Below are 14823 nucleotides of genomic sequence, written 5' to 3' on the forward strand. Positions count from 1 at the left end.
GTTGTCACATTTTAGGAGTTTGACTAAGATACTGAGGGCAATCTTAGAGTCCACAAATCTTATGAGGGCAAATCCAGAGATGTGTGGTTGTTGTTGAGGAAGGATATGTACATGGTTGACAGTGACAGAGCTGATGCTGGTGAAGGACAAACAGGTGTCCAGGGGTGGGGGCGTGTCCACGGGGGCGTGTCCATGGGGGGGGTGTCCACATGGGGGGGCACGGGGGCCGTGTCCACATGGGGGGGCACGGGGGGTGTGTCCACAGGGGGGGCGTGTCCACGGGGGCCGTGTCCACATGGGGGGGCACGGGGGGTGTGTCCACAGGGGGGGGGGGGCACAGCGAGCGTGTCCAGTCATCCCAAGACAGAGGTGATCTCATAGGTTTCTTCTCCCTTCCTACGTCACCTGTGAGGCTAAGTGCTGTGACATCATCATAAATGGCCATGGCAGCAACATAAAGGATGATGGTTTACCCAAAATAGACATCGCAGGCTGTCGCCTGTTCTGTAGTACTATTTCAGAAACCCCCGACATGTAACCAAAGATAAATGCTTATTTGAGGTATTTGATGACTCTGCGTCGCTCCTCTGCAAGTTCTCTTCGATGACCAAAGAATAAAAACATACAGAATGAGCCAGGCTGAACGCAGGTGATGTGGTGATGGGAAAAGATTTGTGACGAGTCATTCCGCACCGCATGTTTGTAATTTCCTGTAGCCCGTGTACATAATGCACAGACAGTGTTGGGCAGTTACATCTGTGAGAATTGAAGGTCATCTATCAGAAAAGGATATGTAAAAGGTGCTTTCAGCACTACACTAATAAAATCACATTGAAACACCGTCCTGTAAAAGAAATGAGGTAGAGTTGTTGCCGGGGAGGGACCCAGAAAAGGGACCCTTCCAGATGGTGATGTCATCGTGATGTCATCATGATGTCATCATGCCACATCTCTCCCAGTCCCCAGCTCCAGGTCATGTGACCAAGCTGAAAGATTTCCTTCTAAAATTACCATGGTTTGCGCATCCTTTTTTTCTTCATTCTGAAATAGTGTTTCTGTCCGTACTGAATATAATAATCTATATAAATATACAGAGGTGAAAAACGCACCTAAAATATTAGGCACCTGAGACCCCCAAGCTCCAGTCAGGGAATGTATTCTGTGTGTGTGTGTGTGGGTGTGTGTGGGTGTGTGTGTGAGGACCCTGAGACAGCAGGAGGCTGGACAGAGAGACAAGCGGTCTGCACTCTCAGAGTGTGTAAATATAAGGCTTCTATCCTGGTGCCGGGGCAGCATCCACCAGCACCACGCAGCCAGGGGGCGTTACAGGGAGCTGGACAAGGCCCACGGGTCCTCCGTCTACCTCCGTCACCTGAAGGACCTTGCAGCTTTCTGATTGGCTGGAACGGAGCTGTGTCTGTTTCCTTCTCTCCTCCCCATATCTCAGTAGAAGTCTGTACCCATGGCCCAGGAGCAAGGCCCAGAGAAACGTACTGCTGCTATGCAATCCAATGCATACCCATACATACTAGCACTAAAAACGTAATTATATGTGTATACAGTATATGTCTACTGTATACATACACATAGAAAACAATGGATTCAAAAAGAGCTATAAAAACTGAGTCAGAAGGAACACAATCTGATATTGAGGTGCATAAAAAGAAAGCATGGTGTCAAAGGTTGTATGAAGGTGTGTGTGTGTGTGGGGGGGGGTTAAGGGTGTGTGTGTGTGGGGGGGGGAGGGGTTAGGGAACTGGGTTCCTCTCATGGGCACAAGTAGCTGTGCGCAGTTTAGGTCGAGTGGACCAGGCCGCTGCCGGGGAAGGGGGCGGGGGCAGCCCCGGGGGCGGAGCTTTCGCGGAGGGGCAATGTCTGGAGTCCTGGTTCTCCAGGGTCTCCGCCCCCCGCTGTAGGGTCTTGGGGGAGTGGAAGCCGTTGGTTAGCCCCACCCCCTGGCGGAGCGCCCCATCTGCAGTTAGCTGGGCTGCCACACCCTCCTGCGGCCCTTTGTGATTGGCCAGGGGCTCCAGGGCAGGGCTCTCTGGGGAGGGGCCCAGCAGTAGGGTCTCTGGGGCGTCCTCAGGGGGGTGTAGGGAGGAGGCCTGGCCGGGCAGGCTGACCGGAGAGTACGTCCCCTCTGAGATGGACGACCCCCGGGTCTGCTGAGAATCCTCCACTTCCTCCTCCTCCTCCTTCCCCTTTTCCGCCTCTGACAGCTCGGAGTGAACTATGACCTCGGCCTCCACCTGGTTCGTGCACAGAGACAAGCCCAGGCGGTCCTCAGGGTCCACCTGGTAAACAACAACAACAAACATGGTTTTTGGTCACAGCTGGTCTTGGTGGTGCATGGGGGAGTCCTAGGTGTACGAATGATATTAGATTATTGTTACACAGAGGCAGGAAGGTTCCAGAACATGACCATACGCATGATGGACTAGATGGAGACACCTTGCCGTTCTCTGTGGGACCCCGTTCCATGGTTCCGTTCAGGGGGCCGGGGGAGTCCTGCGTGAGGGTGTCTCTGTACCGGGTGATCCGGTTGGCCCAGTTGCGGCTGACTGAGCCGTTCCACGCCGCCTGGGGAGGAAGCAGAGAAACAGTCCAGTCTGGGAGCCTCACTAAAGCTTGTATCCTTCACAGGGGTCAAATGTAACCGCAGTCAAGTGCTGCTGTGCTGGCTGTGGGCCGAGGTCCCAGCGTCCTGCGGTCTGTCTCACCTTAAGCTCAGCCAAGTCCTCTCCGGCCCCGGCCCCGGCCCCGGCCCCTGCCCCGGCCTCAGTGTGAGCCATGAGGCTCTGCTCCTCGGGGGGCCCTGGGGAGGGCTGGCAGGGCTCCTGGTCGCTCGGGGCCATCAGGTTCTCCAGCTCATGGCAGTCGCTGCTCTCTGGAACACTGGAGGGCAGAGGTCGCCCCCCACGCCGGTACTGGGGGGTCAGGGCCGAGGAGTCCAGCCCCCCCGACACCTCCCTGGTCCCACAGGAGAGAGGAAGGCCAGGAGGGCTTACAAGTTGCATTGCAGTAAAGTATAATAAAGCATAAAAAACCCCAATACAAAAGTATGTGGCCTGTATCAATCCATGCACTCCTTCCACAGTTAAATGTGGAGATCGAAGATATAACCGCCTGTGGATTCTCACACGATACTTCTCCCTAAAACGATGCAAAAAGAGCCTCAAATGCAATGAAGATTCAGTCACTTGGCTGATCTGCTGTCCAAACACAATCAGCCTGTTATCTCCTACTCTCTCCTGCAACCAGCCAGGTTTATTCACGTCAATGACAGAGTGACATATTGGCCTGCTGCATGGTACACACACACACACACTTAACCTGTACCTGGTCTTGCCGTTGTGGAAGCTGAAGCACATGTAGAGGAGGATGCAGAGGAGGCCCAGACACACTCCCACGATGATGCCTGTCACAGCCTGGAGGTCCAGCTCTGCAGACCACAACACACACACACACACACAACACACACAACACACACAACACACCACACACATGACTAAAATGAGCCCTGGATCGTACCCCGGGAGCAGATGTGTGCCCGGCGACACGTGGGTAAACACACTCACCGTATCTCTGGGAAGGAGTGTGCACGTCTTTGACAGGGGAGTAAGGCCCCGCCCCCACCTTGGTGGCTGCGGCCATCTTGAAGAAGTAGCGCGTCCCACTGGACAGACCCTGTACCTCCACACTGGTGATGGTCCCTGACAGAGAGAGAGAGAAACACAGAGAGAGAGAGACAGAGAGACAGAGAGAGAGAGAGAGAGAGAGAGAGAGAGAGAGAGAGAGAGAGAGAGAGAGAGAGAGAGAGAGAGAGAGAGAGAGAAGGATGAAGACGTGAATGTACTCATCCCATCCATCCGGTAACCTTGACAACAGCCACAGACAGACAGCCAGACAGACAGACAGACACCCACCCTCCTGGGAGAGGTTGTTCCACAGGTGCTCCGGCTGGCTCAGGTTGCCACTGTACAGAATCCAGTAGCTGGTGATGATCCCGTTAGACTCCACTGGGGGGCGCCAGCTCACCAGCACAGAGGAGGAGTCCAGGGCGCTGAGCTGGAGTTCTGCAGGGGGCGTGTAGGGTCCTGGAGGAGGGGAAGAGAGGAGGGGGGAGGGCAGCCATTAAAGCCCAGAAATGAGGCATCACAGCTGGGACACACACAAAGGCCTTAAAGGGGACCAGGTGTGCCATCCGTCTAGAGCAGGGGTGGGCAATTCCGGTCCTCAGGGGCCACAGTCCTGTACGTTTGATTTGCACCTGCACCTGATTCAAATAAATGGTCATTACCCAGCTATCACAGAGCTTGATAACAACCCATTCATTTGAAATATTTGTGTTGGAGCAGGGAAACATCTAAAACATGCAGGACAGTGGGCCTTGAGGACCGGATTTGCCCACCCCTTGAGAATCTCATTTAAACCACCTAGTCAAGAGAAGGGGCCAGGGTGGATGAGGTGGGTAGGGGTCATAGGTGACAGGGTCGAACGGTGGGCGTCAGAGTGGATGGTATAGTGGTTAAAAGGCTTAGCTGTAGCCCTGACAATGAATGAACCTAACACCCTCCCCTCCCCCGCTTGGCGGGTCTGATTGACGTGGGCATGAAGACCTCTTGGACAACACACTCTCCTCCATCTGGATGTTTAATTATAGCCTGTTATCTGGGCTTTAAACCAGTCTGTTTGCCCATCCGTGCCCTGACCGCCCTTGCTCAATCAAACCGCGCAGACACGCACATGCACACACAGATTTCACTGTGCACATGTCAATACCCCTGCCCTCCTCTCCCTTCCTCACACACACACGCACACACACGCACCCTCAATGCATGCAACAAAACAAAGACATGATGACACATAACATAACGTAAAAGACTGATGTCAAACAGCTGGGAGCTCCTGACTTACTGTCCGGCAGTGTGGACTCCTCCACGGTGACGCTGAACGGTCCCACCCCTTCCACCCCATTGGACTGCACCGCCAGCTCGTAGCGCGTGAAGGGCTTGAGCGCCCCCAGCAGGATGTCCTGGGCAGAGCTATGACACGGCCACACAGGAAACAGGTGAGAACGGCGCCACAAAGGGGCGCGTTTGATTTGTATCTCGGCGACAGGACTGGGTGCGGTCCGGGGCGGAGTCTGACCTGGTGTAGTAGGACACCAGCGAGGCGTTCCGGAGGCCCGCGGGGCTGCAGCGCACCGTGTAGTTGATGATGCGCACGTTGTTGAAGCGCGTCTTCTCCCAGCGGAGCCAGATGGACGTGGAACTGTTGGCGGTGGCCTTGATGTTGCTGGGGGGCAGGGGAGGCAGCAGGTTCTCCCTGGGGGGACCTACACAACACACACAACACACACACAGTAGAGCGTCAGCAAAGAGGGCACATATACAAGTGTGACTCTACAAACTCACACACCTACACGCCTACACACACACACACACACACCTACACGCCTACACACACACACACACCTACACGCGTACAAACACACACCCCCACACAGGGGAGGGTTAACTGATTTCTCACCCCTAGTGTGAGCTTTCTCGGTCCGACCCTTCCAGACAGCAGGGTAGCCATCAGTCTGCTTGTTGTAGGCCCACACCTTCACCTCATACTGCCGGTCAGGCACTGCAGAACACACACAAACGCTCAGACATATTTCTCATAATGTGCACTGTTTATATGACTCTCCCAAAATAACAAATGTGTGATGTGTGTGAAGTATGTGTGTGTGATGTACGTGTGTGTGTGTGAAGTATGAGTGTGTGTGTGTGTGTGCCTCAGGGAAAACCTCACCCAGGCCGGTGACATCATGGTGCTTCACTCTCTTGCGGAGCTTAATGGTGTGAGACTCCATCCTCCTCTCCCTCTCAGGACTCTCCTCATTGGCCAGCTCCTCAGTGTCCACCTCCTTACAGAAGAGCTTGTAGCCGGAGATCTGCGTGTGATTGGGCGGAGGCTGCCATGTGACCTGGAGGGTGTTCATTTTGGTCTTGACTTTTAGCTCCGTCGGAGCAAATATAACTGGAAAAAGAAAAAAGAAAATTCTGAAAAGGTTTGCAGCTTGAGAGCATGATTACTGCTATTAAGAGAGGCCTTCTCAACATTTACCCTAATCCCCTCCAATTAATAATACATTGCTAATTGAAACAAGGAATGCTAATTAGAACAGTATACAAAGGAGATTGGGTAAGCTCAATGTTCGTGTCTTAGACCTCAGTGGATGCTCTCTCTCCTTCAGCTTCACAGCTATTGGTTCAGGGGAGTCACATGGGGAGAAGTGGAATGAAATGTTGAAGGGGGAACACTGAATCAATGTGGTACTGAAGATCCTTTCAGGTCGCCCTTCGATCACAACGCCCTCCTCTACCACTCTGTCTGACGTATTTATGGGAGAGGCCCAAAGTGAGCTGGCGAGGATTGTGTGTTGTGTGTGTGTGTGTGAATGAGAGAGAGGGTGTGTGTGTGTGAATGAGACCGTGTGTGTGTGTTGTGTGTGTGTGTGTGTGTGAATGAGAGAGAGGGTGTGTGTGAAAAAGACAGAGAAAGAAAGAGGGGGGAAAGAGAAACTGCTCCTTTGTTCAGAGATGTTTGGGGACTCCTACCCATGCTGTGGTTGTAGTGTGCGGGGGTATGGTGCTGCGTCCACTCAGACGGCACACCGAAGCCCGCCCCGGTGCCGGCCGCCATCCTCAGACGGTAGGCCTGGTTGGGCAGCAGCTCCCTCAGGGTGAACTGGGTCTCGTTCCCCGGAACTTCCACGGAGAACACACGATCTGCTGAGGAAGAGCACGCCGCCCACCGCACACAACACACAAAGACACCAAACACAACATACCTTTTGTCACTCAAGGCCGTGCTTGCTGCATGGCAGTCCCAATTATGTTATAGATTATAGAATCGGATGAATGCTTGTGAGGATTCAAAGAGAGGCATCCAGACGAAGCCAGCAGGAAATACTGTACACCGACAGACACCAACGCTCTTTCTCTCCCTCTTTCGCCCTCTCTCTCTCACACACACACACACACACATGGAGCCAGCAGTGAGCTCACCCTGTTCCAGCGTGCAGTAGTCGATGCGGTAGCGGGTGACGTCACCGCGGCTGTGCTGGGAGGACAGGGGCAGCCACATCACTCTGATATCTGAGGCGGAAGTGCTGAGGAGAGACAGCTGGGGGGGGGCGCTGGGCACTGGGGGGGGGGGGGGGGGTGGCATGGGGGCAGGCAGGGGGGAGGGGGCACAGAAGGATGAGGACCACTCTGAAAGCAAAGCCCCCCTCACTCTCTAACGCGAGGACGCTTATGGGCGTTTACTCCGTCAAACACGACCCACCCGCACACCCACCCCCCCCCTCCCCCCCGTGGATGTGGTTTGACAGAAACCTTCAGCCACGTTCCTTGTGGCCCGGGCCTTTCTGACTCACCGTCCTCCAGCATCTCCACGGTGACGGGCAGCGAGGGCTGGCTGGCGCCCTGCAGGGAGTACGCCACCACGTAGAAGGTGTAGGCTGTGTGGGGCTGCAGCTCCTTCACTTGCAGCTCCGTGGTGTCGTTGTTCAAGGCAAACTGGTCCTCCACGTTATCTGTGCCTGGGGGGAGAGAGAGGAGACGAAGAGGCTGGGGTTCAGTGCCTGCTTTAACCGCTGGGTTTACAGCTTTTCCTGTCCTCACAGAACACACTCCTACCCAGAAGTCCTGTCATGAGATGATGATATCATTGTCCTGCATACTGACTGCACAGTGAGGTTTGTGTGCCATCCACAGTATGTAAACACACATACATACATACCCAGAATTCCTCTAATGAGATTGTGATATAACGGTCCAGCATACTGTACAGGAAGTTTGAGTGCCATCACAGTATGTAAACACACACACACCTGCGGCTCGCTGGTAGTGGACTGAGTAGCCGATGATCTGGTCGCTGTTGTGCTCCGGCTTCTCCCATGCCAGCATGGCGCTGGTGCTGGAGTGGGGCGTGGCCGACAGGTGTCGGGGAGGGCTTGGCAGCCCCTCCCTCACGATGACGGACAGCTTGGCTGTGGCGCAGGCTGTGCCCAGGCTGTTGTCGGCGATGCACTGGTAGTAGCCGGCGTCGTTCAGGCCCACCTGGTTGATGATGAGCACCCCGGGGCTCTGGGTCTTGACCCGGCCGTTGGACAGGACAGGCTGGCCGTTCTTCAGCCAGCGCAGGACCGGGGCCGGTTCCCCGGAGCTGTTGCACACGAACCTGGCCGTGTTACCCCTGGAGAGGGACACCGTCTCTGGGGCCTGGAGGATAGCCGGTGGGGCTGGGGTGGAGGAGGAGGGGGGATGGAGGAGGAGGAGGGGGGAGGAGGAGTCTCAGAGCGGGGGGAACTGTGGCATTGGCTGAGACAGGTATCGCTTTACATAAATCCCACCATCTCCCCCCTCTTTCTTCAGAGGACAACTTTATTATTAATTTCAAGTGCGAATATATAAAATACATGTGGTGAAGCCACTCCTAAACCACCCACCTTACCCCCCTACCCCCAAACCCTTACCCACCTACTCTAAAACAAAACAACTTTAACAAGTGTCTAAAAAAGACCCTAAAACAGACAGATAGACAGACAGGTGAGACAGACAGACAGACAGACAGACAGTCAGGCGGACAGACAGACAGACAGACGGGCAGACAGACAGACAGACAGACAGACAGACAGACAGGTGAGACAGGCAGACAGACAGGCAGACAGGCAGACAGGCAGACAGGTGAGACAGACACAGACAGACAGGCGGACAGACAGACAGGCGGACAGGCGGACAGACGGACAGACAGGAAGACAGACAGGTGAGACAGACAGACAGGCAGACAGACAGACAGACAGGCGGACAGACAGACAGGTGAGACAGGCAGGCCGACAGACAGGCAGACAGACAAGCAGACAGGTGAAACAGACAGACAGACAGGCGGACAGACAGACAGACAGACAGACAGACAGGTGAGACAGACAGGACCATGTGACCGCACCCTCACCAGGAACACGCAGCTCTGCGGCGGCGATGACAAACTCCCGCGTCTTGGGCTTGTTGGCACGACACACGTACACCCCTGAGTGGTGGCGCCGCGTGTCGCGGATCACCAGGTTGGTCTCCAGGACGACCACGTCCGTGGCGATGGGCTGTCCGTCTGAAGACGGGGAACAAAGGAGGAGAGATGAGACGCTGACAGATCCAAGGCCTCACAGACGTGACGGTCGTCTGGGAAACATCAGAGACGACCGCAGAGGCGTCGTCTCATAAAGCCTCGCTTGTTTTCCGGCCTCGGGAATCCCACGTGTTTATGTGAGACGTTGTCCTGCAATAACCACGCACCCACCAGCAGGGGGCACTTTCAGATCTCAGAATACTGACGGGTGATTTTTTTTGGCTGCATTCATCTTGTCAATAGCGGGAGTCTGGAGAGGAGAAGCTGCCAAGTGTGACAGCAGGACAAGGGGACTTCCAACAGCGTCTCACGGCGTCATTCACACTACTACTACTTAGTTTACAAGGAAGTGTGAAAGCCTGGGAGGCACCAGTTGATTAAAAGTGTCAGTCAGAACAAGAATCCACCAGTTAGCCAGTTAATGTCTGAACAGAACATCGACTTTATAAACGACTACTGGAGATGACATGAATTTAAATCATAACAACAAGCAAGTGGATGTTTAGACTAGACTATGCCACGCAAGCCTAGGTCCGATTGAGCAGACGCCTGATGCTTAGTGGGACTGGCTGGTGGCTTCAGATGTGGGTTCCTCTCACCCTGCCTGCTCCAGGACACGAGAGGTTTGGGTTGACCCTGGGCCATGCACTCCATGACGGCCGGACGACCCAGCACCACCGTGGCGTTCTGGGGCGGCGCCACTATTGACACCTGGTTCAAGCCCGGGGCAGGACCTGGGAGAGGAAACATGAAGAAGAAAACTAAGAGGTCAACATCTGTGAGCGAGCGAGCGACAGACAGACAGGGACAGCGGGAGGGATGAAGATGCGAGAGAAGGAGGAGTCTGATGGAGAGGCGACCCAGGCGTTCTCTGCCATCTCTGCCCCGTGTCCACCGAGATGAATACAAAAGTTCGGCCATTTCACAAGACAAGGCCCTGTGGAGGTGTGTTAGTGTGTCCCAGAGTCGTCCCAGGGTTGTTAGGCATCACACAAGCTCCCCTCAGTTCCCAGAGGCCTCTGCTCTCAGAGCTTTGCATTATGATCAGGATCTCCTGCTTGCTTCCTAGGACACTGTACTGTAAGTACATTATAAATGAATCATTGGGATTACATACAGCAGTGCTTGCTTATGCATGAGGTTTCTGTGCTTTAAGTGGGTCAAACTCCCTTCACTGGGAGAGCAGGGTGAGCTTTCACAGGGGTGCTGCATGAGTGTGTGTGAGAGAGTGTGTGTGTGTGAGAGAGAGAGAATGAGAGAGCGAGAGAGAGCGAGTGAGAGAGTGAGAGAGAGTCTCTCTGGCAGTGCTGTAGGTATTTCTCTCACAGCTGAATGAGCGTTGAGTGGACGTCCTCAACATCATTCTGTCATGACTATGACACTGGTGTTTATTCATAGATAGTCTTCAAACCGAAGACAAGAAAAATTACTTTTATTCGATTTGACAGCTGTTTGATGTAATTCCTTGTATAGGGAGCCTCCAGTGCTTTTTCATTGACCTTTCTGTCGCAAAAGAACAGATGAAATCTCACAGCAGGTTAGCTGCGTCCATTACAAAATGGCGTTTGTGTGGCGTTTCCCCTCAGCCTGCACTTGTGTCCAGGCAACGGGCTTTCAGCATGACCTACAGGCATTAAGTCACCATCTTATTGCTGACGGAGGGAATTGGCCAGGCCTTCCCTGCAAGCTACCAGAGGCCTAGTGTGAGAATAGAAAGGGTCAGCTCCTCCATTGGCCTCTGTCATAAGCTATAGAAATATAGAAGAAAGAGAGAAAGCCATGGAGGCGAGAGAAATAGGAGGAGAGAGAGAGAGAGAGAGAGAGAGAGAGAGAGAGAGAGAGAGAGAGAGAGAGACGAGAGAGAAGAGAGAGAGAGACGAGAGAGAGAGATGAGAGAGACAGACGAGAGAGAGAGACAGACGAGAGAGAGAGAGAGAGAGAGAGAGAGAGAGAGAGAGAGAGAGAGAGACAGACGAGAGTGAGAGAGACAGATGAGAGAAAAAGAGAGACAGATGAGAGAAAGAGAGAGACAGACATAAAGTAGGAAAGAGGGTAGACCTGCAGTAACAGTTAGGGTGGCATCCTGACTGGACCGGGTCCTGGCTGAGTTGGATGCCACACAGCGGTATGTGCCCGCATCCTCCTTAGTCACCCCCAAGATCTGCAGCACCCCGTTGGGCAGGGTAATGAATCTGCAACAGAGAGGGCAAATGAGAGAGTTAGACAAGGCAGGCGGGAGGGAGGGAGGGAGGGTGAGATGGAGGGAGGGAGGGTGAGATGGAGGGAGGGAGGAGGGAGGGTGAGATGGAGGGAGGGTGAGATGGAGGGAGGGAAGGTGAGAGGGAAGAGGGGGAGAGAGCAAAGGGAAGAGAAAACAACATGATAGCAGAATAAAAAGACGAACGTCACTTCCTCTCAGCCGAAGGAGAGAAGCTTTTCGGGGCGAGACACGGGAAGGCCGGTAGAATCTGTTCAAAAGACCATCAAGCAGCTCAACATAGAACGAATATGAAAAGAAAATGGCAAACAACTCAGACAGCAAGATTGGAAAAATAAAGAGACGGATATAGGTAGAAGGAACGAACAGGGTCTAACAAAGAGGACTCTATGTAGGTCAGGCCGGCCTCACGTCACCACGTTGCAAAACCGCCCCCCCCCCCCACCTCTTTTTTTGTGGTCTGTGGTTGATAGCTTTGGCTACTCTTGTCAATATTGATCTCCCTTTCACCCAGCAGCTTCCACCACAGCCCCCTACCCCCCCCCTCACCCCCCCCCCCCCCCCTCAACCCCCACGCTGGTGGGGAGAACATGTCAGGTTCCTGTGTACCCCCACAACCCCCCCCACACACACACACACACACACACCCCCGGGGGGGCACCGGGCACAGGGTGTGCTGCAGTACCCCACAGCTCTATCATGGACTATTACTCCCAGAGACAGATGATGTGAGGCAACACACACACACACACAAGAGCTGGGGAGAGAGGGAAAGAGAAAGGGACAATGGGAAATGGAAAGAGAAGGAGAGAGAGAGACGGACAGAGAGAGAGAGACAGAGAGAATGAGAGATCTCTTCCACATAGTCATTAGTTGCAGCCTGGGGGCTCATAGGGCGAGGATGGGAGGAAGGGAGGTAAGAGGGTGGTGGGAGAGTAGTGAGAGAGTGGTGGGCTGTCACAGGGTCACACAGGGACACCGTGTCATCAGACTACAAGGCTCTAATAAGGCCCTGGACACATATACAGTGCCCTCCAAAAGTATTGGAACAGTGAGGCCAATTCCTTTATTTTTGCTGTAGACTGAAAACATTTGGGCTTGACATCAAACGATGAATGTGAAACCAGAGATCAACGTTTCAGCTTTTATTTCCAGGTATTTACATCAGGATCTGATGCACAAATTAGAAAATATCACCTTTTTGTTCGAACCCACCCATTTGTCACGTGAGCAAAAGTATTGGAACATATGACTGACAGGTGTGTTTTGTTGCCCAGGTGTGTCCTATTACATACATTATTCAATCAATAAATACCACTGAATGTCTACACTCAGGTTCAGATTGGGTAAGATAGGTTTTGTCTATGCAGACTGTATTCAGAGGTAAAAACAACATGAAAACCGGAGCGCTGTCTTTGGGTGAAAAACAAGCAATTGTGAGTCTTAGAGAAGATGGAAAATCAATCAGAGCCATTGCAGAAACATTGGCCATAGCCAGTACAACCATTTGGAATGTCCTGAAGAAGAAGAAAACTACTGGTGTACTAAGTAACAGACGTCAAACAGGTAGACCAAGGAAAACATCAGCAGTTGATGACAGAAACATTGTGAGAGCTGTAAAGAAAGACCCTAAAACAACTGTTAGTGAGATCAGCAACAACCTCCAGATGGCAGGAGTGAAGGTATCACTATCTACTGTTCGCAGAAGACTTCATGAACAAAAGTACAAGGGCTACACCAGAAGATGCAAACCACTCATTAGCAAGAAGAATAGGAAGGCCAGGCTGGAATTTGCCAAAAAGTACAGAGATGAACCTCAAAAATTCTGGGACAAAGTTTTATGGACTGATGAGACAAAGATTAACTTTTACCAAAGTGATGGAAAGGCTAAAGTTTGGAGAAAGAAAGGAACTGCTCATGATCCCAAACACACAAGCTCATCTGTGAAACACGGTGGAGGTAATGTCATGGCTTGGGCTTGCATGGCTTCTTCTGGGACGGGCTCATTAATCTTCATTGAGGATGTAACACATGATGGCAGCAGCAAAATGAACTTGGAAGTCTACAGAAACATTTTGTCTGCCAATTTAAGGAAAGATGCAACCAAACTGATTGGCAGAGCCTTCATCATGCAGCAAGATAACGACCCAAAACACACTGCCAAAACAACAAAGGAGTTCATCAGGGGCAAGAAATGGAAGGTATTAGACTGGCCAAGTCAATCTCCAGACTTAAACCCTATAGAGCATGCATTTTACCTGCTTAAGAGGAGACTGAAGGGAGGAACCCCACAAAACAAACAACAACTGAAAGAGGCTGCAGTGAAAGCCTGGGAAAGCATCAAAAAGGAAGAATGCAAAGGTTTGGTGACGTCAATGGGTCACAGACTTGCTGCAGTTATTGAAAGCAAAGGATTTGCAACTAAATATTAAGTCTTATTCACTTAAATATGTTTTAAGTATATCTGTTCCAATACTTTTGATCACATGACAAATGGGTGGATTCAAACAAAATGTGATATTTTCTTAGTTGTGCATCAGATCCTGATGTAAATACCTGGAAATAAAAGCTGAAACGTTGATCTCTGGTCTCACGTTCATTATTTGATGTCAAGCCCAAATGTTTTCAGTCTACAGCAAAAATAAAGGAATTCGCCTCACTGTTCCAATACTTTTGGAGGGCACTGTAGCTACCAGAAAAAAATGCCTTGGCTTTAAGTGCTTCACTAAAACGAGCATGGGAGAATGTGAGTGTATTTTTGTGATGGAGAGTGTGTGTGTGTGTGTGTGAGAGTTTCCAGACAGGTTCCTTGAAAGTCTCATGGTCTTAAATGCTTTGGTCTTGTTAAACAAGCCCTGTGTCAGGTCTCTGTGCAGTTCTCCCTCACTAACGTCATTTGCGGTGATGGAACCGTGGAGAATGGCTGAAATGGTCGTCTCCTTTCAAATCCCTGGTCCTGGGACTGTACAGTGAGACCCATGCTCAGAATGCCATTGATTCCATTGATCGTTTCCATACATAACAGGGTCCTCAATTTTGAATGTGAAGCTGTGCAAACACACTACAATAGATGGATGAAACAAGCATGCCTAAAGGCTTCTTTCATCAAAGGGTTAAGAGTTTGGAAGTCTGAAAAACAACAACATTGACAAAGGGATTCTTTTTTTTCCAAGTTCGATTCCAAGAACTTGAATGTAAACCGGTTTTAGCTTGTTTCAGTTAGACAAAGTGTCATCAAGGGTTGGTACTGGGTACACAGAGGATTGTTAGGATTGGTGAATGTAGGAATATAATATATCCATGTCCCCCACCAGTACAGTCAAAACATTTAAGCACATGATCACTAAAAAGCCTGCAGGCGTAGTGGTCATTCAGTGTGTGTGTGTGTGTGTGTGTGTGTGCGTGCGTGTGTCGAATGTTACATT

General features: G+C 51.9%; 1 protein-coding gene across 1 annotated transcript; it reads right to left on the minus strand.

The window, feature by feature from the left end:
- Positions 1 to 303: 303 nt before the first annotated feature.
- Positions 304 to 11372, minus strand: igdcc4 (immunoglobulin superfamily, DCC subclass, member 4; the record flags this gene model as incomplete). The annotated part of the gene is made up of 17 exons (XM_047017059.1): positions 304 to 2294; positions 2452 to 2580; positions 2721 to 2970; positions 3340 to 3442; positions 3579 to 3713; positions 3927 to 4097; positions 4918 to 5045; positions 5152 to 5338; positions 5533 to 5634; positions 5803 to 6030; positions 6612 to 6785; positions 7062 to 7199; positions 7433 to 7597; positions 7889 to 8299; positions 9010 to 9162; positions 9780 to 9914; positions 11239 to 11372. Coding segments are annotated over 17 exons (3289 nt in total), but the record flags the coding sequence as incomplete, so codon positions are not given.
- Positions 11373 to 14823: the final 3451 nt, after the last annotated feature.

The sequence above is a fragment of the Hypomesus transpacificus genome, unplaced genomic scaffold (genome assembly GCF_021917145.1).
Source record: "Hypomesus transpacificus isolate Combined female unplaced genomic scaffold, fHypTra1 scaffold_474, whole genome shotgun sequence".
In the NCBI taxonomy this organism is placed as follows: domain Eukaryota; kingdom Metazoa; phylum Chordata; class Actinopteri; order Osmeriformes; family Osmeridae; genus Hypomesus; species Hypomesus transpacificus.